Source organism: Oculina patagonica, chromosome 11 (assembly GCF_052425735.1).
Source record: "Oculina patagonica isolate OP01 chromosome 11, crgOcupat, whole genome shotgun sequence".
NCBI lineage: Eukaryota > Metazoa > Cnidaria > Anthozoa > Scleractinia > Oculinidae > Oculina > Oculina patagonica.
In genome coordinates this window covers 18,416,483-18,443,721 of record NC_135768.1, presented here as the reverse complement: position 1 = coordinate 18,443,721, position 27,239 = coordinate 18,416,483, and the positions used below count along the sequence as shown (strand labels likewise).

The following is a 27,239-nucleotide window of genomic DNA, read 5'->3' as shown; positions in this document are numbered from 1 at the left end:
TTTCATGCATTTAGTTATACTTAGAAAGCTTTCGTTTCAACTGTTCAACTTACCACATGTCGCTAGACAAACTGATGGCTTCGTAGCTGATGACTTCGGGCGCTAAAAAACGGAAAAAAAGTTGATGAGTATCTAAATTCTGCTTATAACGACGTACACGATGGTTAACTATCTTTTAAGACTGTCGCTTAAAACCTCTGGAGTCACCCTTCAAATGGAAGTATTACTTTCATAAGGTACTGTTCATTATGCTGCACAAGGTGGTTCTAACTTTTAAGTCTGTGGATAGAACCCTAGTGTGTGACCATTCAAATGAAAGCTATTGAGCAGTAAGTACTTTCATGTGGTGCTGTTTAATAATGCTGTAGAAGGTGGTTCTAACTTTTAAGCCTTTGGATAAAACCCTAGTGTGTGACCATTCAAATGAAAGTTATCGAGCAGTAGTTTAGTATAACTAGTATAGGTTTAATCTTACAACGTGCTGACTTACCTACAAATTCGGGCGTGCCACACGCTACCTTGACGGTCTTGCCCGGCTCAAGCACACGCGCCATTCCAAAGTCAATCAACTTGAGGTCTTCCTTACCGTCAGGACGGATCACACAAAGCACATTCTCAGGCTAAAAGAAACAAGGAAAAAAGTTAGAAATGGTCTTCGAAACTGAAACCCTATTAAAGCTACCTAAGAGTGCATTAGTATGATCATCCATTCAGCAGTACTTTCATGTGGCACTGTTTATCATGCTGTTAAAGGTGGTTCTAACTTCTCAGTCTGTGGATAAAACCCTAGTGTGTGACCATTCAAATTAAAGCTATTGAGCAGTACTTTCATGTGGTACTATCTTTAGGGCCGCTTATAGCTTGAGTAGCAGGCGTCTGTGTACGCTTTTTAGCGCGTTTAAACCCATCTTAGGCTTAAAAAGTTCTAACCTTAAGATCCAAATGGACAATGTGTTTCTTGTGCATGTGTTCCACGCCCTGCAGTATCTGCTTCATGTACCGCACAACTTCCTTCTCCGTTAGGTTGTCATCATTACAGACTTTTTCGAACAGCTCACCTCCAGAAATTCTACGAAAAGGCAACCATCATCATCATCAATTTATTCATCATCATCACTTTGTTTTCCCTCTGATTTTGCAGAGTAGCGTATACAGCTAGTATCTCCGAGCATTTCACAGTACACACCACACTGGACAAAGACCAGACCACAACACCCGGAATTCGATGACCTACTCTTTACGATAAGTGTGTGCGTTGTTTCAATTACGTCCCCTGCTGACCATAACACTGAAGATGCACGAGTCGGGGCCTAAGGTTTATCGTCCTTATCCGAAAAGACTAGAATATCTAACCATTTTCAGATGTCATTGCAAAAGCAGCATATTCTCCCAAGTATTTTAAAACCCTGAGTGTCGGTCCGGTCTGGGACTCGAACCCAAGACCTCCCGTACGGTAGTCCGGCGCTCTAGCAACTGAGCTAAATGGTCGGCGGTCGGCAAAGCAATGATAAAGAAACATAAGGAATTTTGCTCATTTAAAAGGCGCTTATCTCTCTCTCTAAAGTCAAGCAAAATATCAAGACTTCTTTTACTCACAGTTCTAAAACGATAATCATCTCCTTGGGTCTCTCGTACGCATCATGGAGGTATATAAGCCGCTTGCTGTGCAGTTTGTTCATGATGAGCATTTCCGCCAGCACCTCTTCTCTAGACTCTTTAGTGATCTTCAGGAACTTGGCGGCGTATTCTGTGCCCGTGCTTTTCTCTTTGACTTTCTTCACAACTCCGAATTTACCCCTAGGGGAAGATAAAAAAAAAGTTATTACCCCTGGGAGAACGAAAACGTTACTTACCCCTAGGAGACGACAAAGTATAATTTATTCTAGGAGACGACAAAAAGCTACTTACCGCTGGGAGACGATAAAAAAGCTAATTACCCTTGAGGGACAATAATAAATCATTTACCCCTGGGGTGCAGTAAAAAAGAAATTTATCCCTGAAGACTGATAAAAAAAATTAAACCCTGGGGTACGATGAAAAGAGTTAACTTCTGCAAAGCGACCATAAAAAGCAATTTACTCCGGGGGAATGATAAAAAAGTTATTAACCCCTGGCGTACGACGAAAAAAGCTAACTACTCCTGAGGAAGAACAAAAAGTAATTTATCCCTGGGGAATGATGAAACAATTATTTACCCCAGGGGTTATGTTTTGGAATCTTCCCTTTGATATAGTCGACTCTAAGCACTAGGAACAGAACTGAGCAGCCATTCAAACAGAGAAAAATAGGCACAAGGGGAGGAACTGGGACACACATTTTCTGTTCGGATACATCTACATTTTTTGTACATTTTCAACCCCCCCCCAACCTTTGACGTTATACGAACCAGGAAAAGAAGATTCGTTTGATTCATTGTTATTTTTTGTTATTTTCCCCAGTTGGACGAATCGAAGGAATGCATTTCGATTGCTTTCCAACCTAAATTTTTATCATGCTTGTAAAATAGTTAACAACCCTGAAAAGAAAACACGAGGGAAGACTTACTTTCCGAGCTCTTTTTGAGAGATGTATGCGTCATCAAATTTCTTGTCCGTGCGCAGGTATATTGGATCACGTAGAGGGAGGTCAAGATCTTTGCTTTCTACGTCGCTATCACCATCTCCGCCTTCATCTTGGTTGAGAGAGAAAAATAAAATAAAATTGTTACTAAATGAGCTAGCAGCTGCAACAGGTGCTTTTATGGATGAAACCCTAGTGTGTGACCATTCAAACGAAAGCTTTTGAACAGTACTTTCGGGTGGTACTGTTTATTATGCTGTACAAGGTGGTCTAACTTTTAAGTCCGTGGATGAAAGCCTAGTGTGCGACCATTCAACTGAAAGCTATTGAGCAATACGTTTATGTGGCGCGAATTGTTTTTTTTTTTTTTCTACATTTTTGAAAACGATACATGGGATTATGCAACACTTTTAACTTGGGCGCATCTTCTTGTTAGTAACTTTACTTGCTTTTTGCCTCACCTTTTTCCACGCCTTCATCGCCCGCTTTATCGTTACTGTTTTCATTTGCAGCTCCTCCACCTGAAAGCAAGACAATCGAGACATGGATTAACACGGTTTAGAGTAGTCCGAACTTTTTAATTTGCTACAAAAAGTAGCTTAACGTGAACTGGCTGATCAAAACAAATAAATGTTCTGCTTTTACAACTGACCAGGAACACACCCAAACCAATTTCGCTTCGGCTTAAGCGCGTTTCCCCGCGCTTGACAGCGATTACATGTTTTTCCGCGCTTGGCATCGGTAACTTGTTTTCCCGCGCTTAACAAAGGTTACATGTTTTCCCGCGCTTGCCACTGGTTACGTATTTTCCCGCGCTTAGCAGCGGTTACATGCTTTCGCGCGCTTAGCAGCGGTTTCATGTTTTCCCACGTTTGTCAGCGGTTACATAGTTTCCGCGTTTGGCACCAGTGACACGTTTTCTCGCGTTTTGTACAGGTAACAGGTGTTTTTCCGTCCTTGCCCTTTCATTACTTTTTTCCCAGTGTACACGGAACTCTATTTTCCACTTTGTGTGGTTTCCTCTTCAAAACTAAATACTAGGAAACATGTTCACATGCAGGGTTCACTGACTGGAAGGCTCCAGAACAACAACGGCTGAAATATACTAACATAAACAGTTTCGAACGCAATTCTAGCTACGACGTTCATGCGTAACATGTCACGCAGTATCAGCCACGTTACGGAAATACTGACACGGTTCCGCAAACCGGTCACGCAAAATTCAGTGTCAAGACATAAGCAAGAAGAAGTATCAGGGGTAAACAGTCACGCAACACATTTCAAACAAGTGCCAGTCCTCATATCGTGACACTTCCGCCTTGGTACAACTTCTCCCACGGAGAACTACAGAAAATGTACCGAACCCAGTTGGGAGAAGTTAGTAATTGATACACGCACTATCCTTACCTTCAACCGTGAGAGTCACTACACATTTATCCTCTCCAAAGTCGTTTTTCACCACACAACTGTACTCCCCTTCGTCAGACTTTTCGACATTTTCAATCTCGAGCTCGGAGAAGTCTTCGGCGGTCTCAATGAGCACGCGCCCTTCGTCCTTCAGTTGCGTTTTGCCTTTGTACCAGGTCCCGGATGGGATGGGGTTCCCGGATATTTCACATTTGAACGCGACCACGTCACCGACGCGGACAGTCTGGGACTTGGGCTTCTTTTCGATTTTCGCCGGAGCTACATGAAGACAAGAGAAGAAATGTTGTAGCTGTAAGACGCTTTGTGCTGCTTTAGAATTCTGATGAATCCACCCCCTTGAAAATTCAAACACCCCAAAATTTTACGATGCAAAATTCTTCAGATAATAAGCTTTACTGAACAAAAATCAATTTGAAAGAAAGGAAAAAATCGTATTTTCATTTTCGGTTTTAAAGCCCCTTATTGTACGGGTTGCCTTGTATTTTGTCATTACACTATCTTCATTTGACGACTGTAAAACTTGTTTTACGTTCAATATTCTGATATTGTTACGTAAGCGAGTTCTGTTATCTTTGATAACCAGATACAAAATAGTTTTTAATTCACACCACCCCCCATCCCTTCCACCTGATAAGAAGCCAATGAAAAGTAAACTTTTGAACAGAAAATAAGCTTGAAATGTTTACGATAACTTCGTTTATGACGACTGAAACTACCAAAAAAGAAAAAAAGAAAGAGATTGAAGTGACAAAAAAATAAAAAAAAAAGTTATAAAAAAAACTTCACAGGGAACCAAGGATGCGAAAGATCAGGAGGGGGCGGGGAATTCCCATATGAAAGTGAAGGGCAAGAAAAAATGCGACAGGAACGGCTTGTCTGAGAAAATTGATCTCTTAGGGGTAAAGAGTACCCGACAAAGGGTCCTGTCCATCTAGAAACCCAGAGATTTTTGAAACGCACATTTCCATCCGAAATTAAGCCCCCCCCCCCCCCCAACCCCAATATAAGCTCTCCCGAAAAAATAATTTTTTTGAAAGGGACGTTGAGTACAAGCACAGGGCTAGTTTTCGGAAGTTTACGATAAAGGTTTTGTTATAGATCGATACAAAATCGATGATCCACAAGTTATCTCTATGCAATAATTTCGAGTATCTTCCTGAAAAACGTAATGATAAGTGGTTCATCTATATATGGCGATCTCTCGTCAGTTATTTAAGTGAATTACCAGTACAATCAGTCTACAAATGGCACACCGCTGTGATATTCAAAAACATTGTCTGTATTTAGAGAACAAACTCATTAACATGTCCACCGGACGTCTTTTGAGACGAGAGAAACTCGCCGAGGTCAGCCGAGTGAGAATTCACAATATCGTGTGACACGACAAGAATTCGAAAAAAAAAAGATGTTTTAATTTGACAAGTCAAAATAAGCCTAGTTTGATGTATTACAAACGAAGAAAATTTGACAGCAAATAATAGCAAAAAATGACAGAGGTTAGCTAATTACTACTCTTCTCGACCAAAGCCATTAAAAAGCAGTTGGTTGGGCAACGATTCGACAAATTAAAACAATTTTTTTCTACGCTTCACAAATCACCGCAGGCCTTGATACCAATCGACCTAACGCTCTCTCTTGATGAAAAACACTGGAACAAATTTGTTGCTGAGAAACAACTTAAAAAGATTTGGACAACTCCGATAGAATGCAAGCTCGAGTTACACAACCATAGTTCCTGGTATTTAAAAACGCCTGTTTTCTACATAAAGGCTTTGGCGTGAAAAACGAACATGAAGAAAGCCGTTTTAGATTCTGTGAGAAATGTCAACATCATTTATTTAAGTTGTAAATTAATCCCGGGATAAAGGCACAAAATACCTTAACACCAATATCAGCAAAGATAAAGAATTGAGGATTTTTCAATTACAATCACAATATTAAGGTAAAATATCTGCATTTTAAATTATTATAAACACTTCCGTCACATGGTATAAAAAGCCCAAGTACAACGAAGGACGAAAATGTTTAACAGTTCCCAAAAGAAACGATCAAATCACAGGCCACGAAAAAGCTATTTGTCTGATTCCTTGGAGCAGACGAGACCTCTCCTATTAAAAACATATTTTTAAATGCTAAGTTGTAGGTCTTTAGGTCTATTACATATTACTATGAGTACTTCACTAATGACCCTCTAATAGCAAACGAACAGTAACTACATATTTCAGCAGCGCGCCAAAATTGCCCCAGTATCGAAGACTACAAACGTAGTCTCCGAAATAGAACGCTTAACTAATGTCTTAAAGTTTATCAATCTGACAGCCGTCGGTATTTCAATGGCTCGATGCAGTTCTGATTTTAGCATTCAGCACTTAAAGTGCCTCAATGCTGTGCAAACCGAACTGCACAACATTAAATATATCTTATTGAAAAACTGAGCTCTAATTTTATCGCAGTATCAAAGATGAAACTGCTACGGACAGGAGACGTTCGCTAGCACTTCTGCGCTGGATACGAGAAACAGATGTACATGGGGCTTTGTTCTTCGCACGCGAGCTTCAGCAGGAAAAGTGACCTTTTCATGTAAGGCTATTACTTTTACAGCAGGTATCTCAAATAACAGTCTAGAACTTACTCTTTTTGCTTGGCATCCTCTCGAAGTCAGGCAGATCTCGGATAAATAACAACACTGAAACGTAAAAGCCCTTTGCCTGAAACACTGCTATCTATCCGAAGAGATTTTGACCTATTGATCGATCAGTGTTTTTTTATTTATTTTGATAGGCTGGTTTATGAATCTAAGTGGCTCCGGCGAAAGTGCAGGGCAGATAACAAAACAAATATCTATGCCGCCTTTCCAAATTTACATGTCACGCAAGCAAGAAATCAACAAGACAGGTCTGTTCGGCAAATATCGGTAAATGCCACTCGTATCTGGCTTATTTCCCGGTAAATGAGAGAAAGGTACGCGAATGGTGGAAATATGAAGGTTGTCTCGTTGTTCAAGAGCTGGAGTATGAGAATTCGAGGAAAATTAAGTGCTTCTCATGTGCTAGACATCTCCCATATTCAACAGCAGAGAGGTCAACTGAAATTACACGAGGCTGTTCACGGAAAATAACTTTTACAGACGGGACATTGCTAGCTGAAAAATGCGAACATGCTGCGAGACATGAGAGTCAGCAACTTGTATAAAGGCTTGAAATTGTTTTAAGTTGAACGATGCAAAGCTTGCCGTAACAAATGCTATCTCGCAACGCATCAGCATTCCTTTATAGGGTGGTACGATAAACGCTATCTGCGGGCTCTGAGATGCAGAAAATTAATCCCTTCAGCGTAACTAAACACTGATTACATTCTAAACCCCGACATACCGAACATTAAAAAAATATGAACAGTAGAAATAATATCATAGTGTTTGAAAAGTGATGCTAAAATGAAGAAATAATCAGTAAACTGATAAAGATGTTAATATGCTGGCACCCTGCAGATGAACTGAACTTAAACCTCTCGGCTCGTTAGAAAAACGATGTGCATTCGAAATGCAAAACTTTATAACCCGGGCACTGACCGCAAAAAACGCAACATCGCTTGTTATTTAATTTAAAAAGCTTTGTGAGAGCATAAAATAGACTACTATTTCAAACAACCATGTAGTTTGGAAGCACAGCCTGTGCTTAAATGTCTAAACAGCATTTAGGAGTCAAAACAAAGCTGAGCTTGCCTGCAGTGCTAAAACAAGAGATTTCGGTTTAGTTAATGAAGCATTTCTCGAGGCTAAGTACGTGAAAACATATGAATGCTGTAGTACAAATTTGAGACGTTTAAAACAACATAATTTCAAGACTTCCAAATCGTGACACAAAGTGTATCGATCGTGTACAACAAAGTAAACTTTACACTGCCCGTGACTTAAACGTTCACCCCATTTGTACATAAAGTAAATTTGCATTTTAAAGTTAAAAATAACTCTAGAACATTCCTTAGACACTATTTGAGCTTTAAATGATTATACCTTTAGATTCGCACCAATTTTATTACATTACATTTGACAAGAGAAGGTTTAGCCATTATTAGCGGTCAAACGCACTGAGTAAGAACGAAAACAAAGAACATCTTTTTCAGCTTTCTTACCGTTTACTATAAGCTCAGCAGAAGTGGTTGCAGTCCCGTTTTCATTCGTCGCTGTACATTTATACTCCCCTTCGTCTTCAGCGCTTGTTTCTGTAATTTTCAGCGTGACAAGATCACCGTCTGTTAGAAAATCGAACCTTCCTCCCTTCTTGATCTTGTCTCCATCAACAAACCACTCGATGTCCGGGGCAGGATCCCCTTCTACTCGACATCGGAGCTTGGCAGGTTGGCCGACGCATACTTCTATGTCTTCGAGTTCCTCCGTGAACTTCGGTTGAGCTGTACAGGGTCAAAGCATCATTTATTAGATCACAAACTTTATTTGATTATGTTTGCATGCAAAGTGTAAACTGCGATAGCAAAGTTTTGTTTACACACGCCCCCGGAAGAACTCGCAAGATAGCAGATGGCTACAAATATAGCGCAATTGCCTTTCATACCTTAAATTACTTTAGCCGAGATTAATGTTTCAAACCAGGGTTGACAAAATTTGATACAACAATTGCAAAGAGCATGCAAGCGCGACACAAATTTAAAGGCCAAAATAACCTAAATATTTGGCCAAATTAACCACCGAGACCTAACTAGAACTAGAAATCTTGAGCAAAATATCACAGATCCTAGCTATAGCTCGTTGTACCTCTCCGTCGCCTAGAACGTCCTTCACTTCGTTCACTCGACGTTTGATCCCGTATTCTCGATGTCCTTTCGTAAGAACGACTTCCAGTAGTTGTTGAAGACCCAAAGGTCTGAGACGAAGAAATATTTGACCGCGAAGACATTTGAAAACCAATTTACGCTGATAACAAGTGATCTCTATTCGGAAATGGTGAACTATGTGATTCCAAATAGTAAACTTCGCATCAAATATCACCCTTAGGAATAATACAGCATAAATATATAATTTCCCTCGATGAGCGATGCGAATTCCACAGGATAAATCAGTTGCAGATGGAAACAGAATTTACATAATTAATAAACTCACTAATTACGACGCAACGAAACGAGACCGTGGAACAAGGGTGCGAACAACACATACTATTGTTTTCAACAATATGTTTTACATTGCCTAAAACGATTGCCAAATTATGATTTTGAAGAAAGTCCAGATGAACTCGTTCAAATGGCGTTTTGCATCGATATTTCGGTTGTTGTTAGGCCATACACTATCGCTTGAAATCCCAAAAGCGAAAATCGATTTGATTCTTTAATAATCTTCTTAAAACATAATTATGTAGCTTTTCAAATTGAGAAGAAATTATCAAGATCCATAGCAATTAAATGGTAAAAAGAGATTATTGATTTTTAAATATGCAATTGTTAAATCCTTAAACAAAGAATGGTTTAGAGTGTGTGACTGCAATAAAGACAGGGAATTAAAATGGCTTTGATTCTTTAAGAACATTTAATTTTTTAGAATTGTGTTTGTTCATGGATATACAAAAATGTATTCTTTTGATAGGTGTGGGGGTCAAAGCTATTTTTGGACAGTCTCACACTAGCCAACCAATAATTATAACTAGCTACAATACGTCACGTTAGATTACAAAGTGTTTTTTTCGCAATGAATAGAATCACCTTTAAACCGAAAGAACTCTCTAAATAATAGATTACCAAAGTAGAAAAACACCTAAGAGGTCTTACTAAACCAAAACAGATCAAGGATGGTTAAGATTGGAGAAGATTAGAACGGATTACGAATGACGAATGCACAATCCGTGACGCGTCTCCATTGACAAACTGGTGTTAAAACACAAAACACAGAAGTTTGGAGCTATTTGGTTTTCCTGGAGACTAGCGTGACCACTTTGGATTTTCGTGATTTTTTAACAGCTTAAATATAAACTTAAAGAAACTTACATGCCCGCTTAAAGGTATGGATAACAGCGCATTTACGATAAGTAAAAAATAAGTAAAACAGACAGTGACAGAAACTGAGAAAATTGATAGGACAAGTGTGTATCATTTTAACTGTATATGAAACTGTTTTTTTTTTCCCGTTCCTGCTTTTTTTTTTCTTTTCTCTTTTAGTCTGCCGTGTACTACTTATTATCTTAAGTTTTCACTGATCCAGGTCTACAAAAGATCCGACACTCCTTTCTCATTTAGTTTATCGCTCTGGTTTTGTCTTTTTTTAGAATTCTTGACAACATGAAACTATCTAATTGTAGCTTATATACATCTGTGCGCCCCACTACACCACTTGCAAATCGTTAAAACCTCCCAGAAAAAGCATTGTTTCTTCAAAAAAACATGCCCTAGTTGGAAAAATAAACAAAAATTTCTCATTTACACCTTCTCCCCCTTTCAAAGTCTGGGCTTTTTCAACCTTAAAAACCCCCTTTTAGAGCTTCCTTCAAGTTAAAAGAAATTTTGCACATTAGAAAATGACCTGAAATATGGTAACCTTGCCCATTTAACTATCTCACTGTCCGAGTCAAGTCTGGCTCTAACCTTTCGTACTCCGTGAACAAAACCCTTGTATGCGTCCAATATTACTTTTATGTGGTACTATTTGATTTCCAGTATAATGCAAAAATTTGACTTTTTTTAAAAAAAAATTAAACTTTGAAGGGTTAAATATCAGCACCAAATGTTCCAAATGTCATGGGAATGTCAACAATATTAACGGCACAAAACGGTCTTTTACCTTCTCCCGTGTCTTTAAGTCTCTGTAGTTCCGGCTCAGACGCTTCAGAGCTCAGATCTTGCGGGATATCATCCTCTAACCCAGTCTCCAGCTCATCCTGGACTTCCGCGCTGGTGATCTGGTCTTCAAAACCTCTCTCAATTAACCAGCTTCCTGGAACCCAGCCCTCTTTGGCTTCGCCATCTTTCACCGTTTGTACGAAGTAGAGATCTCGGCCCGAGCGGAGAACTCGGACTTGCTCTCCACGGCCAATAACGCGCTCGTGCGTTTCTCGTTCCAGTGTTTCTTCGGACAAGCGGTAGGTAGCTCCAAGTTGTATGTTCTAAAGATAATGTTTATTAAGGACTTGGGTCCTTTATCAGGCAGAAGCCTCTCTAAGTCTTACTCATCTCTAAAATGGATAATCAGGGGAAGTGCCGAGCACGCCGACTCTGAAGAGAGTTCACTAAAGGCTAGTTCACACTTGTGAGATAAACACAAGACGACATACGCAAGCGTGGTGCTTTAGAAATTCTGATGAATAATGCATCATAGCAGTCACGTCAACAGCCAAATCTTGTGCTTATTTCACGCCGATTCCCAGTTGTAAAATAACCATAAGTGAAATAAGCACAAGCACAAGCACAAGAAAAAGGAACATGTTTCTTTTTCTTGTGCTTATGCTTCTGCTTATGCTTGTGCTTATTTCACCTCGGTGCACAGAAGCGTTTTCTTTTGCTTATGCTTGTGCTTATCTTACAAGTGTAAAACAAGGCTTAAGGAACTTCATCGCTCCCCCTTGATGTAACCTATATGTTATGAATGCACTGTGATTAAAACATACCAGGCCTTGAGGTTCAGGGGACTCTGGGGGCGTTATAGCCACGTACTGCTTCTCTACTTCAGCGATCAAGCGCGAGTATGAAGGACTGGTGATGGTTTCCTTGACAGTCGTCACCAGGTTCTTCGCCGATGTAGAGCTGGGTACTTCGACTGAGAGTTCACCGAACACAAGGGATGGCGCAATAGCAGTCACTGGCGATTCTGGAAGAATACAAAGACACAATGCGACGCAATGAAACGAAATGAGAAGCACGTTTATCTCAAGTCGGACGAAAGGTCAAATGGCTTACACAGCCGGCCATAGTTTACATAGCTCTGTATTAGCTCAACAACGGCACATACAAAGCCATAAAAGAAACAAAAGCAAAAAACAGAGTTATTTGTGTTCGTAGAGCTTTAGGATTCTGTTGCACCGTGCAAAATCGTCGAGACAAGTTGCAACATTTCTAGAAAGACAGAGTAGACCTCAGCTACACGTACTCCAACAATCACAGCTGCAAACGTCTTTGCGAACGTTTCAAGCCACTTAGCTTGCCATTTTCAAAGAAAATTGCATGAAAGAGTACCGTTTAACAGAAGAAGATAATAGTAAGGCCGAGAAGGCAAGTAATCGATAAATCCACTTTAAGCTCTCCTGGGTCACTTGATTGAAAAGTGAAACTCACCTTCACTTAAATTGAGCAGCCGTTTGATCTCTCGAACCCAGGCTTGTTTGGACCACTCGGTTTTGGTCTAGAATAACAATGGAGAAAAAGACAAAAGTCAAGTCCAGGCAACTTTACAACAAACGCTCAAAAGCTTCAAATAAGATATTATTTATAAACGTTCGATCGAAATCCATGAATTTCTGAAATAATAAGGTTTCTTCTGCAGCTCCATAGAAACTATGTTCCACAAATAACAAATTACCCCGTCAAACTTAGCAAAGGACATTGTATGGACATCGATCTAATGAAAGCCTTCTGAACAATTAGTAGGCGCTCCTTGCATGCGCAAAACCAACGTGCACTTTCTTGATAAGACCCTCCCAAGGGGGGGGGGGGGGGTCCATGTTCCCTACCTTGTTCCCAACAAATTTCCCTTGTGTTCCTTTTTTCACTAAAAGTATTTTGTCGATTTTCATGATCCCTGTTCCCTACAATATCAGAAACACAGGTATTGATCCCGTGTTCCCAGCTTTATTTTTCTTTTGTTCCCTTGTTCGCAATTATGTATTGGCCTGTCAGGCCGTGTTCCCTTGTTCCGTAAAACCCCTGGGAGGGGCTCCTTGATTCCTCACCCCGCGCTTCTCCATCTTTATCTACCACTCTCCCCCTCCCTCCACTTATACTTTATCTTACCTCGAAAGTATGCAGCACAAGAGCATTGGCCATGGAGGTGCCAACCCACACCATAAAATGACGCGGTTCACCTTCCACATTCTCAGTCAGGCCAACATTTCCACTTGTCAACTACAACAAAACCAAACATCGATTAAGTGTTATTTTCCACTGGCTGAGTGAAACGAAATAAGTGGAAAATGTTTTTCTCACACACCGCTGGGACCTGGGAAAGGGTCATGTGACTTTAAGCGGGCAGTTTTTTTTGTTGCGTCCGCCATTACTGACCTTTTCCCACCCACCCGCCCTAAGATTTTTAGTTGGCGCTGTATCTTTTGTTAGCTTTGCCATTGTGTAATTTTCCTATGATGCAAGATGTACATGTACGGTTTTGTTGAGTTTGTAATAAAGGTCAGGTGGCGGTCGGCCTAGACTTGCCACAAGTCGACCTCACGAGTTTTCACAGTAAATAAGCGAGCGAAGCGGCCGTGCGAGCGACGAAATCGCGAGATCGAGTGACGAAGTCGCGCTGGCATGGCTACCAGTGGTGTGTGAGAAATGATTTCTTGAAACTCAAGTACATATCTAGCTTATAAGAAACTCAACAATAATGGTTTGATTTTGTAGAACAATACTCGACAAATGACAGAAACCCATTAGGAAATAAAGATGACTAAAGATGGCGAGGATGGAAATGGATTACAATATGGAAAAACGTAAAAACGTGACGCTTCCGTTTTCAAGCTTGGCACGGATTCTTTCGAACGTTTGCAAACGTTTTCTTGAAACAAAACTTCTAGGCAGACAGACAGACAGACAGACAGACAGACAGACAGACAGACAGACAGACAGACAGACAGACAGACAGACAGACAGACAGACAAAAAACAGTATTAAAAAATGCATACCTTCAGCATATTTTTAAACACGAACTTTCTTCCCCCTTCTTTCCTCTTGGTGTTGACGATTCCTTTTTCAAACAAAAACAGATCTCGTTCCTTTCCTTTCCCACGTGCTTTCTCCTCCCAGAACAACACGAGTTCCTTTAAAACAAGAAAAGATACCATTTTAGTAATGTGAGCATAGACAAGATATTTCGGTGTATTGTTTTAATAAATTTTTACAAGTCATGCAAAATCCTACATATGCCTACCTGGCGGATAAGCCTTCCAAGATCTGAAAGTTTAACCTCGCCCTGCCGATAAATCAAGCCATCAATTAAAACAAACAAACAAACAAGCTTACAAGCTAACAGAGGGAAGTAAGATTGGCAGGTCGTTCCGTCCGTCCGTCCGTCCGTCCGTCCGTCCGTCCGTCCGTCCGTCAGTCAGTCAGTCAGTCAGTCAGTCAGTCAGTCAGTCAGTCAAGTAAAGAACCAATCGATAGAGCAACCGATCCAAATAATTAGGGACCGTGTTGAACTTCTTCACTCAAGTCCTAGAAAAAGTAGTTAGCAGACGCTAGTTTTACAAGACTTTGGACATTGTCTCTTTCCAAATCGTTCACTTACGTGATATCCTTCGATGTGGAACTTTTGAGCTGCCTCATTAGCGCGTCGTGATATGCTGGACAAGAACTCAAGGGCCGCCTGTGAAAGATAAAGACGTATAATATGACTAAGCAATGATGAACAGAAAAAATACCCCTGGTTATTTGAATTATATGATGTCTAAAAGGCAAAAGGTAGACGAAGCCTTTGTCAATAATGTATGGCGTGTCTTTAAAGGTAAAAATGACATGATGACATTTGAAACAGCATGTTTGTGATTATATATCACGATATGAACGCAGTTATAACTGATCAAGCACTGACTGTGATTTTTGTCACTTAAAGTAGAAAACGTCAAAACTGTTCAGAGAGGTCGAAAATTGTGAAAAGGTTTATCAATATTTACTTCACTAGATAATAATCCTTACCTCAAAATCGGAGTGTTTCAGATTTGCACGCACTGTGAACTTAAGCAGCTCCTGTGGAAAAGGGAAAAGAAAGATCTTAGAAAAAAAAATTGTGTTACTTGACCTATATTCTCCTACAACATTGCCAAGTGGAAGATTATTCCGGTTTCTATAGCACGAAGCGATAAAATATTGGGAAATAAAATGAAAAGACCGGTCGTGACAGATTCAAAAGGAAACCACTTCATGTAAGACCATTTCCACTGTCTAACCTGGAGGTGCAGTATGTATTTATTCAGCTGCTGCCCTGGTTTCTTGAGATAATCCGAAAGAGAACTCTCGTCATTTGTGTCTTCTTTAAAGTCCTGTTAAATAAACATAGATTTCTCACAGTTAACAACTCGAATTTAGCAGGATATATGTTAAAGGGGCTATGTCATGCAATTTTAGGCAATTTTGGCACTGACCAACTGGTGATAGAATTAACTGAAATATCACAATAACGGCTTTAAACTGTAGAAGAACTCAAAAGAAACACAGAAAGGCCAAAAAGGGGCATGGATGGGCAAAACTCGAAAAGATTTAAACGGATTGCGTTCAGGTTAACTTGAAAAACGTCGGCCCCACTTTTTTCAAGTTTATCTCAATTTGTATAAAAGTGTCATCTACAATGCTCGAAAATCATCCTTGTTTGTAACGTGGCTGTGATTTTACCAATGAGACTTTTGCTCTACCAATTGGAAGGTCAAAGCCCTTCATTAACGGAAATAAATAGAATTACGTAAGATACCGTTCCATAGACCCTTAAAATAAATAAATAAGATCCCTCCCCGGTGTTTGACTGACATGTTGTGGAGGATTTGCCTCTCCAAAGAAAAATCTTTTCAAAATGCATTTTTAGCATTTTCTTTCCAAAATGCTTTCACTACAAGTGAAAGTCTACACAACTGCAGTTTCCTCTACAGTTACTCACCGTCCAAAATTCGCGCATGACTTCGTCGTGTTCCAACTTTTCGTTTGCTAGCGGTCTTCCCTCAAGGAACTTGATATACATCTCAAATTTGGGCTTCTGGAAACAGCAAATGGCAAGATATGTCACGAACTAGAGCTACTTAAAGCTAGGAAAATAATTGACCTAAAGTGCCGTTTTACTAACAAATGTAAAGAGAACACTGAACCAATCAGAACTGTAAGCCAATGAACGGCATGCAACCCGTGCCAAGCGCGGGAAAACGAGAGGAAGGAATTGCTCATGATTGTTTAAAAATTCCCACCATCTTTGAGCTGACAAAAGCCCTTATGCATGTTTACGTCAGACTGGCTACTTTTACCACCAAGCCGCGCTTTTAAAGTGCACACTTGTAAACTTTACCATGAACGAATTCTCAAAGCAGCAAAGTTGAAAAAAATACCCACGTGGAAACTTCACGAAGGTTGCAGAGGGTTGAGAATAATTCGCATACACGACGATTGGTGATGCATTTTCAGCATACGTTGCTATCATGCATAAGGCCTATTCGCCGGACCACGATAGAAGAATTGTTTGAACCAAGAAAACAACTCGAAAAAACAACGAAAACACAAAGCTTCACGACCTTGAATTACTGTGCGTCTAGATATTTAACTCAAACTTTGCTTGGAAAACACGAGAATCTACTACAGATGTTTAGAGTTCACTTCTAGGGAGTGAATAGTATTTTTTGCTACCGCGTAATGTGACGTCAATCATTACTCACGTGTCTCAAAATAACTTTTGGTACGTCATCTGGGTTCTTCGCACAGGCCTCGAGTTCATGTAAGAATTGCCTGGAAAATATAAAACAGTGTATCGTTAGAGAGATGATCACGCGCAGGAAAATAAGAATTGAGTATTTGGTGGGATTTGCTGTAAAGTGAATATTACAGTGTAGGGACTGTTGGATTCAGTGCTTGTTCAGTAATCAACCATTACCTTGTGTGAAAGCCGTAGATCTCCTTTATGTTGGAAAACACGACATCCTTCTGATCAAAAACCTCATCAGGTATATCTTCGGCCTCCAGCTCAGCTAAGTGACTCTGTCAAGAAACAAATATGACAAATCGGTCACGCAATAAAGTCTCACTGAAGGCTGTCATATCGTGATCAATGCCATAATCCCGTTTTCAATTCTTTACATAGAGGTCGTTCTCAATTTCATTAATAATTCATCAAGTTAAAACAAAGAAAATCATATCCGTGAAGGAGGTTTGGATACCCGGACTTGCATAGATTTTTACGATTTTATTTCTCCGTTTACTCCAGTGTTTTTGTTTCGATTGAGAAGATATATCAAACACTCGAGAAAGTGTTTCATCGGCTATCCAAACAACTCGAATTTCATCAAAAATACTCGAATTTTCAACTCTCTTCTCGGTGTTTGGTTGTCCCGGTGAAACACTGTCTCTTCCGTTTGATATATTACGTGAAAATGACCAGAGACACAAAGGCGTTCTTTTAGTGCCCTGTAAGCTCATTCAAGTGCAAGTGTCTTACCTCAACAACTGTACGGAGATCATTAACGTATTGTCTTTCAGATTCGATCAGCTCGTTCAGCACGAATCTACAAGAATAAATTTCGCGTTAGTTACCTGTACATCGCCTATTGCTTAAAACAATTTAATATAAAACATTAACTGTAAAGGTTAAGTAAGAATGACACACATGAGCAAGTGTTACAACTAGCGAAAGATAAGCGACAACAGCGTTCCCTATTGATGGCGTCTTGAGTGGACATACTGAAAGGAACTGTGTCAACACTTATAAGCCGTTATTTTTTCGATATAAAACACTATAGAATCGAAGCTTTTTACAGCAACAACAAAAAAAAAAACAATGAAAACCATTTAGACGAATTACAAGCAACAAACTTGATGGTGACATGCTTCCTTAAAAGTATAAGGTAGGTAAAGTCTACATACAAGCCTGCCTAGCCGCCCATCAGGCCGGAGTTAACCCCGATTTCAGTAGCATGAAGCCCTTGGATGAGATGCGAGCCCATCGCAGGGTCACCCCTTCAGCATTAAATTCGTCGGTACTCATTTATACACCTGGGTGGAGAGAGGTACTTTGGGAGTGCCCAAGACCTTGAAAATGTACTTAGTAAGCTATTGTTTGGAACATCTTTGAGACACTTACTCTCGCTGATGTAGTGCCTCTCTTTCTTTGCCCTTAGCAGTCTTTGGAGCCTTCTTGACATCCTCCTCCGGGGCCCTGATGATAAAGACCCGCGGTAACCACCCGACAGCACCAGTGGTAATAACACAAACCATCCAGCTCTCTACGCCTGTGTTGTCCAGGATCTCTAATGTGTCCCCTTCATTAACGGAGACCTCTCCAGGAGCCTTGGGTTTGTAGTTGGTGATAGACACAAACTTCTCTTTCTCTCCCTGCAGAACCAATGTAAAATGCTTGTTAATATCAACCAGAGAGAAATTTAGTTAAAATTTATTCAAGTACAAAGTGAAAAACTCCAGGTTAATTTTTTCCAGTGTTGTATATATAAATAAAAGAAAAAAGGGAAAAAAACGAAAAAACGAATAAACTCACTTGTACCGGCATGTCTGCACTTTCATCTCTGAAAAACAAAGAAATTCAGTTGGTAACTTTGAGAAGAATGAAAAAAACCTATGAATAAACATTGCCACATGACTTTATCAATCACAAAAATGGTCCTACTACGTACATGGGGTAATGGATAGCAGAAATGGAAAGAGTGTGATGAAATTAGTATTATCCCAATTTTGACACCATATTTTGGCGGTTTGAATGTTCGAAATTAAAAGCATTTTTAAGGTCACGTGACAGATTTCAAAAGGGGGTTATTGGAGAAAATGAACTTGACCATTTTTGAGCTAATAAGATGTCGACTCAAATAAATATCAAATATAAATATCTTAATTGACCACTACCCCAACTGGCCGGAGGCAGACCAATCGGCTATTTACAAACGCAGCCGAGGAGTTGAACTCGGGACTACCAAGAACAACACCAGCTAGTGGCCAGAACGGGACTTGAACCCGAGACCACCGGATTTCATGTCCAGCCTTTTAACCACTTGGCCACGCTGCCTCCTTTCAAATTGAACTAGAGCCGCGACCTTGGTTCAGTAAATTCCTGCTTACCCGTCGTCGTCTTTCTTTAGACACGTGTGATGCACAAACCCGATCTCTGAACCACGCGACACTCGTCTGACCAACCAAAATTCAGGTCGACTAGTATCCAGTACTTCGACCTTGTCGCCCTTCTTGAGGAATTTGTTTCCAGTCTCCTCGGAAAAGAAGTCTTCTATGGCCGTGTACAGTTTGAGCGTGAGCACCTGGAAATAACGTAATAAATAATAAGGAAACAACAAAAGACTTGCAACAGAATTCTTGGAAAGTACTATGAAAATGAAATGTATCCAAAATTGCAGTATCGTTTTTTAGTAATCTCAACTAGAAGGGGTTTTCTCTTAATTTCCTTATGTCATTTTTGAGCACTGATGCTCGTCGTTAATTACGTTTTACTGAAAAAAATGTAGCTCATTTTTACGAACACATGAGGATGGCGCACAAACGAACAATCTGTCAAACTTTTCAGGCCTTAAGAAGAAATTCTTGTACAACATTCGATACAAAATAAGGCATACAGGGCGTGTTAGTAAATGAAATGGCCAACAAGGAGAAAACTCCTTTTCCATTTTCTTCTCTACGGGAAATTAGTCAATGCCAACGAAGAATTCATTTGCTGATGTCAGGGCTTAAGGCAATGTTCTTCTAAACTTCGTAGTCATCGAATTTTTCGCACTGTTTATAACTTAAATGTCACCTCTTCCACTCTCGATAGTCCTGAGTTCTTTCGAGGAGGCTTTCCCCCAGCCAGGAGTGATAATTGATCAGGTCCTAGAACGAAGAAAAGGAAATAAGCTTTTTGTGATGTAATCATACATATAAATAATAGAGTGGTTTTCACATGTGTCAAAAGTAATTCGCATTTTTTTTGTTTTTTGCACTACAACGCTTAGTAATTGATTTATAACCTCGCGCCGCTTTCTCATCCAATCAGGAGTAAAACCAAAGCCAATCGTGACTCGCTCACACACGTTTTCCCGCGCTTCGCGCCGTCTACATGTATTTCCTTTGAGGTTTGATTGTTTTTTACTGGATTGTCTGAGTCCTTTGTGATTGGCCAGAGTGATTACTTTGGTTTTGGTTTTAAGACACTCACTGAAAACCGCTCAAATTTTCAAAGATGGGACGGACACCAGATACAACTCATTTCGATTATCATTTGATTCAGTTGGAAAACTGCAGTAGGTATACCAGGTCGAGTTTAATGGGTGCTAGGTCACGGTATTTTAGGTAATTCTATTAACTTTCGTTAATTAAGACCTCTAAACTTTAAATTGGCGGATCAAAAGTCTTTCATTGGCAAAATCACCGCCGCATAACAAACAAGGATGAATTTCGAGCATTGTAAATGACACTTTCATACAAATTGAACTAAACTTGAAAAAGTCGGGCCGACGTTTTTCAAGTTTATTCAAGTTTACCCGAATGCAATCCGTTTTAATCTTCTCGGATTTGGCCTACCCACGGCCCTTTTTGGCCTTTCTGTGTTTCTTTTGAGTCTTCTACAGTTTTAAGCCGTTATTGTGATATTTCAGTTAATTCTATGAACAGTTGGTCATTGCCGAAATTGCCTAAAATTGCGTGGCATAGCCCCTTTAAGTTACACACCTTCAACAAAGAGATTTGCAGTAGAGGACACCTCGCCAAGATCGTTTTTGGCTGTCACTTTGTACTGCCCTGCGTCTTCGACTTTTCCTTCGGTTATCAAAATGGAGTACAGGTCTTCTTCTTGGAAAACTTTAATGTGCGGAAACTGTTCGTCGGTGATCTCTTCGCCGTCCTTATACCACGTGACTGTCGGGGATGGCTTTCCGCGCACGCGCACATCGAACCTCGCAGCACTGCTGTCTTCGATGGAGCGATCTTTCAACGGTGCTGTGAAAGATGGTGCTTCGCCTTGGTCTGTTGCAAGGGCTGTTGGGATAAAAACGATTATTACATGTTACGTGCAGAGTCTGGCACATGTAGGTATCGCGAAAGCTTGGCCTTTAACGAACTTGCTCAGTCTGTTCCGAACATAAGGTTCGTTACATCCAATGTTCTTTCGTAACTCCAATAATTCGGCTTCATCATTAAAATGAGTAACACAGCTATGAGTAAGCGTTGTCGGATGGACAGCCAAACATAGAAGAATTTTCTAAAACCCCTGAGCCATGTAAAACTGAAAAAGAGAAACTATCGCGAGGGGAAATAAGTAGTTTACATGTATAGACACGCCGATATGTAGTTACATAAGCTTACTGCCCTATCCGACATTTTTTTGGAATAGCTGTGCATGAGGTGTCTAGCTATTTCAAGACATAATGTCTTGAAATAGCTAGACACCTCATGCACAGCTATTCCACACATGCGACTTTTTTTAGTAGAATCCCTTCACCACTGTAAACTTTACATTATATAAGTGGTATGCGACACTTTGCATGCAGTGTGCGGGCTACCCAAAAGATCCGAGATTTCTGCGTTAGCCACGAGGAAATAAATCTTAAAGAGCGATAAACGCAAGCGAAAACTGCACTCATTTCTTTACCTTCAACTGTGAGTTTCGCTTGGCAAGCCACAGAGCCTCCCATGTTGGACGCCACGCAACGGTACTTGCCCTTGTCCTCCACGGTCGCTTTGTTGATTAACAGTGAGTAGTTTCCAGTCTGCGAATCTTTGATAAACTTCACTCGCGAGTCCTCCTTTAAGAGCTCACCATTTTTGTACCACGTGACTTCCGGTTCCGGAATGCCCGTTGTCTTGATGGTGAAGTAAACGGTATCTCCCGCCTTGACGTCACGGTCGCTAAGCTCTTGTTGGAATTCTGGTGCGCAGACACTGTCACGTGATCGTCGGCGTTCCATCCGGGCATTCATCTTTTCTAGTTGTTCTTCATCTTGGGACGAGGACTCTGACATGGATTCTAAAACATTAGAAAACAGTCAAACGCAACGCTTTTGTCCACGTGCTTACTGAACTCAAATACTTTGTAGATTCTAAACTAAATGTAAACTAAAGGTGCTTGCGCTACTTAGGGCGCTTTCCATTAGTCAGAACTGGCCGGCCGCTCTGGTTGTTTTAATGTGAAATGGGCCTTATTCACGAGATTTTCCCAGAAATCCACCATAACAATGTGTAGTATTTATGCGTTGACTGATGTGACAGGAACAATCTGACTTACAACGGAATTCTGTTCTCGAATATACCGGTCTGGTCGGCCAGTTCTGACTAATGGAAAGCGCCCTTAGTGTGACAATGACCTCCAAATAGAAATACAGAAGTTAATAAAAGCTGTTTCAATACACTTCTATGTACAAGACAAGTAAATAGCCCAATTTCGATATTTTAAAATTCAGCCTAAAACAATAGACATCACTACGAGGCTCCGGGGAATAAACCCCACAAACTCTATAGTTTATTCCCCGGAGCCTCGTACTGAAGTTTATTGTTTTAAGCTGAATTTTAATATATCGAAATTGGGCTATTCGGCCACACATATTTTTCAAGTTGGATTTTTTTATAAACCCGCCTGCCCAAAGTCTTAACCAATCTGAAAACATCGATGCTTGGTTTTGGTTAATGGTACATTTTCAACGTGATTCACTTTATCGTTGCATAGCTATTTTTGAGTTAACCAGTCTCTTAACCTTTCTCCAGGCACTCTGCGTAAAGCAGCTCCTTAGAAAATGATTTAACAGCAATTTCTCTCAAGGAGACATGCAAACAATGAATGAAATAAGGTAAATAGAATTTCGAGCCTGACTAAGAGTCACTCACCTTCGACCAGGACCTCAGCCGAACATGATGCAATGCCCCAGTTGTTGAGAAGCACACATTTGTAGATGCCTTCATCGTCACAAGTTATTGCCTGAATGTCAAGGCTGTGAGTTGTGCCCTGTGAAGACTGCGTGAAGCGAGGCCGTGACCGGATCAGGTCATTATCCTTAAACCATTCAATGTTATCGATTGGTTCTGGACCCGAAGTCACCTAAACAGAAAACATGGCGGGCGTCAGTATGTCTGTTTTTTTTTTGTGCTTATTAAGCCGCATTCGGCCACATTCTGCGTACATTGACAGGCATTTTCCACTAAATGTTTCATATCAAACTTCGTGTTTTACTTAGTAAATTTAATTTTAACATTTTATTCGTCTTGGACGGGTTAATGTATTTTATGTTTTATGATTTTAGCCAACTTTTAGAAAATTCTCTTGTTGCAGTGAACAATATAGTGAACACATCACACGTTAATTTACCATACACGGTATAGCCTGCGTAGCAGGCGCCGTAGTTTCGAGCGCGCGTATGGGGAACGCAAAAGGCGCGAGGGGGCCACGCGAGGAAAAAATCAGGAGGCTTTTTTTTTCCTCGACTTTTCCTCGCGCGGCCTTCTCGCGATCGCGCACTCTTTTAAACGCGCTAAAAACGTACACAGACGCCTGCTACGAAGGCTATACACGGTAAAGCTCCGCATATGTGCTGTTAACCGGGAACTGTAAGCCAGTCAGAAAGCTGGAAATGCAATAATCGAAGGTCGATAATTAAAAAATAGACGTAATATCATTGCAAGTAAATAACTGATCCGACATTTACCTGTAACGTGACGTTCTCGCCATCATTAACCTCGATGTTTTCAAGAGGAGTGACAATGGTCGGCTTGGCGCCACTTCTTTGCTTGGCCGGGAGTTTTGTGACTGGGGAGCCTGGGACAGCCCCGTCTGAACTTTCTGAAATATCTGCTGATTCTTAAAATGGAGAAAAATGTAAGGTGAACATGAGCGACATTACTTTTTTGAGGTCTTCCACAAGGAGGAAATTTGGTACATGACAAGTTAAGCTGCAAAGTAGCACTCATTCTCGTCCCCATAGCCCTTTTCATTTCTCTTAGCCGGCGGGGCCTTGGCACGAAACGAAGTTCTTTGGGGACATGGAATTTTTTAATTAATACAGAATTTTTTAATTCACTGTTTGAACAAAAAATTCTTGAACGGAAGTAAAAAAATGCAACGACTTCTCATACATTCTTTTGAAACATCATGACTGCATACATGAAGTCCTGAAGTCCTGAAGTCCTAGAATCTAGGACTGGAAATCCTGTGTCTCCAGAGCTCTTCGTTTCTCGTGCCAAAGCTTCGCCGGCTGAGAGAAGCGTTAAGGGCTATGGGAACGTGAATGAATAGCACTAACCTTCGACAGTTATCTTTGCCTCACAAGACTGTGTCCCAGCCTTGTTAGATATCACGCATTTATATATCCCTTCATCAGAAATTTCTACAGGAGAAATTTTCAGCGAGCAATGTTCTCCATCTGACGACATTTTCAGGCGTTTTCCATACTTGATCGGCTCGTCATCTTTAAACCAGCGAATCTGCAGTGGTTGGCTGCCAGCGGCTATCACCTCTAGCTGTGCCGTGGAATGTTTTACGACGCAGAGGTCATTGCATTCTTGAACAAACTCCGGCGCCATTTGAGAAAGACGGCTGTAAATTAAAATACAATAAGGATTAACTCATGTTATACCCAGGTCTTCTCTATTTTTGGGAGAGCCTCTGATAAAAACCTGTGTAAGGAATATGATCTAACGTGACTACAAATGTTTCAGTTGTCTTATCCTATCAAAGTAACACAGAATAATGTTTCGGTTACAACTAAGAAATTTTGTTGTGCAAATTAACGACATTCAGGGGCAATGGTTGGCTCTATAAAAAGCCAACCACTGTGCTTTTTGCATTTTCACTACCTTAACAACAAATAACTAAAATGTTGTCTTATGAGGTAAGAAAATTTAAAATTTTAGCTGAATTAATGGTTTTATTGTGCACTCACTAGAGGGTTTGACCAAGCACAAATCAGCCAATGAAAAACTGTGAAAATTTGAACAATTTTAAGCCACCGGTCAGTTTAGCGGAAAGTGAACTTCAAGCAATGAAAGGAACAACCTAACAACAACAAGAATAACAACGACAATTACAGCAATAACAATAACAACAACAACAGGCACTTACCCACGGTTCATGACTGTCTGAGGAACTTTGACTTTCTCTGTAAAAATAAAAGTACAACAAAATTAGCAAGTTTATTCAAGATGCTTTGTTGTTTCCCATTTCTTCGTGTTACAAAGATCACGTTTTTCACCACAACCATGCAACTTGAAAGTCAATTTTCACACAATTTGATTATCGAAAGAGGATATCTTTCTTGTACCTTCGACAAGAACTTCACAATCAGTAGAAACTGAGCCCGCATCATTCGCAGCATGACAGCGGTACACCGCCTCGTCTTTGACTGTCACGTTGAAGATATTGACAGCGTGCATTTCACCCGCAGAGATGATGGCTATGTGATGGTCCTCCTTCAGCGGATGATCGTCTTTGAACCACGTGACCTGAGCCATGCACTCGGCTGGCACTTTGACGTCAAGCGTGAGGTTGTCGCTTTCTTTAACCTGTTTGTCCTGAAGCTCTGACGAGAAAACCGGTTTTGGAACTGGAGAAAAAGAAACGAGAGAAACACCAGTCATAAGTAACACTATAAAGACTCAAGAAACCCTTGGCAGATCGTTTTGTTCTAAGCCTGAGACAGGGCACACAAAATTAAACTTATTTTCCCTTAATTATCCTAACCTGATTAATGGAAAATGTAACAATACTGTAAAGGGAAAACGGATGTTTATGAAAATGACCATTCGACCCACCTGATTTCGCTGCAGGCTTCGGTTTAGGTGCTGGAGGGGGCGCTCTGAAAAAGAAGACAAACAATGTGAAGTGAGATAAGGGCAGATTTATGACACAGTTATCTATTGACCTTCGTAAAAAACCAAATCAAAAGAATTTGCATGTTCAGTTACAGTCAGTAGAAATAACGCCATGAACTAAAGGCAACTCAAAGGAAAATCATGCAACGGCTGGCAAGAAAGAAAAACTTAAACGTGCTAAAGTCAAGCCATGATTGTTTTGGGCTTTGATCAGTTTAAATGCAAAGCACATTTGTTCTGAGAAGTAAGATCGCGTATTTTATCCACCTTTTTTCGAAACAATTATAGAGCTCAATTCTCTGGTGGTAACTTTTTTTTTCAAAATACCTACAGGCAGCAAAATGACACCCACATCTACATGAAACAACACAGATATCTGAAGGAAATAACACCTATATCTTACTTTGCTGGAGGTTCTTTCTTTGCTGGTACCTCATCTTCGGAAGTTTCCTCACTTTCTTCCTCGGTTGATTCATCGAGGCCTGTTAAGAAAAACAAAAAGGAACACTCAGTCATAACATGTACATCCAAGACTTTGTTGTCTCTTAACAGCTTTTTATCAAAGGACTTAAAATAAATAAGCCTAACGTTTTCAAGATGCACGACACGTGACTAAGGTGCTATATTAAAAAGAACATCACCACTTCAACATCGTGCATACATGTACCGGCATTACTTAGTCTAAGGTCGTGTTTTGTATCTGTATTTGTATATTGGTTTGCTTATTTTGTCCATTTTTGAAAATGTTTCATGGCATTTCGTTCAAGTATATGATGAGATTTTGTCTGTTGGGACCAATCAGGAGCGCGACTTCGAAAGTTATGACGTCACCTGTCTTCTTTAGGAAACGTCACGTTGCTTGGCAACACTGCAGGCTCAGTAAAATTATCATCAGACGGACCGGAAGTTTTATTTTTTCCTCAGACCGCGCAGAAATTCTCTACATAAAAACACTGTTCTACGAAAAACCAGAAAATAAAAGCAACTGACCTTCTACCTCGAGCGCTGCAGTGCATGAAACCTCCCCCTTGATGTTTGATGCTTCACATTTGTACACGCCTTCGTCATCAGCCACCACATCATTCACAAACAGAGAGAACACGCCATCGTCATCTTCGTCAAACCGGAACTTCCGGCCCTCCTTTAAAGGCTTGTCATCCTTTAGCCATCGCACTTCCGGTTCTGGACTTCCGGTGAGTTTTACGTCAAACCGTGCCGCGCTTCCTTCGATGACTTCCGCTTTCTTCATGGTACGGACGAATTTAGGAGGAGTCGCAGGGGGACCAGCTTCAAGTTCAGGAGCACGTGACACTGGGATGTCTGTGGCCACTGTCACTGTTTCTTCTACTGGCATCTTAGGACTACAAATGAAATTATAAACAGGTGATTAGTGGTTAGCCAACACGCCGAAGATGTAGGAAGAATTAACTCGTGTTACTTGAGTGAAAATTTAAGCAGTTAAATAACTTACAGTGACATGACACCCTCCTTGATTTCTGGTTTAGCAGCTGTAAAGAAACAGAGGCATAAGTCAGAAATGAGGAAAAATAACAAACAAATACATTAAATAGATC

The 27,239-nt window shown here is 40.4% G+C and overlaps 1 protein-coding gene across 1 annotated transcript in view; it reads right to left on the bottom strand.

The window, feature by feature from the left end:
• Positions 1 to 27,239, bottom strand: part of LOC144629484 (obscurin-like) — a 129,655-nt gene that overhangs the window by 19,613 nt on the left and 82,803 nt on the right. The window contains 36 exon segments of the mRNA XM_078487697.1: positions 54 to 102; positions 491 to 620; positions 931 to 1,069; positions 1,597 to 1,797; positions 2,545 to 2,671; positions 3,021 to 3,080; positions 3,967 to 4,245; positions 8,119 to 8,397; positions 10,769 to 11,090; positions 11,592 to 11,791; positions 12,256 to 12,322; positions 12,931 to 13,041; positions 13,818 to 13,952; positions 14,063 to 14,104; positions 14,420 to 14,497; positions 14,827 to 14,877; positions 15,078 to 15,170; positions 15,779 to 15,874; positions 16,542 to 16,611; positions 16,757 to 16,860; positions 17,318 to 17,384; positions 17,960 to 18,210; positions 18,371 to 18,398; positions 18,946 to 19,139; positions 19,631 to 19,704; positions 20,542 to 20,847; positions 21,461 to 21,835; positions 22,690 to 22,900; positions 23,505 to 23,656; positions 24,099 to 24,391; positions 24,917 to 24,953; positions 25,116 to 25,397; positions 25,606 to 25,649; positions 26,069 to 26,147; positions 26,656 to 27,026; positions 27,137 to 27,173. Coding sequence (XP_078343823.1) covers positions 54 to 102; positions 491 to 620; positions 931 to 1,069; positions 1,597 to 1,797; positions 2,545 to 2,671; positions 3,021 to 3,080; positions 3,967 to 4,245; positions 8,119 to 8,397; positions 10,769 to 11,090; positions 11,592 to 11,791; positions 12,256 to 12,322; positions 12,931 to 13,041; positions 13,818 to 13,952; positions 14,063 to 14,104; positions 14,420 to 14,497; positions 14,827 to 14,877; positions 15,078 to 15,170; positions 15,779 to 15,874; positions 16,542 to 16,611; positions 16,757 to 16,860; positions 17,318 to 17,384; positions 17,960 to 18,210; positions 18,371 to 18,398; positions 18,946 to 19,139; positions 19,631 to 19,704; positions 20,542 to 20,847; positions 21,461 to 21,835; positions 22,690 to 22,900; positions 23,505 to 23,656; positions 24,099 to 24,391; positions 24,917 to 24,953; positions 25,116 to 25,397; positions 25,606 to 25,649; positions 26,069 to 26,147; positions 26,656 to 27,026; positions 27,137 to 27,173 — 5,434 coding nt within the window.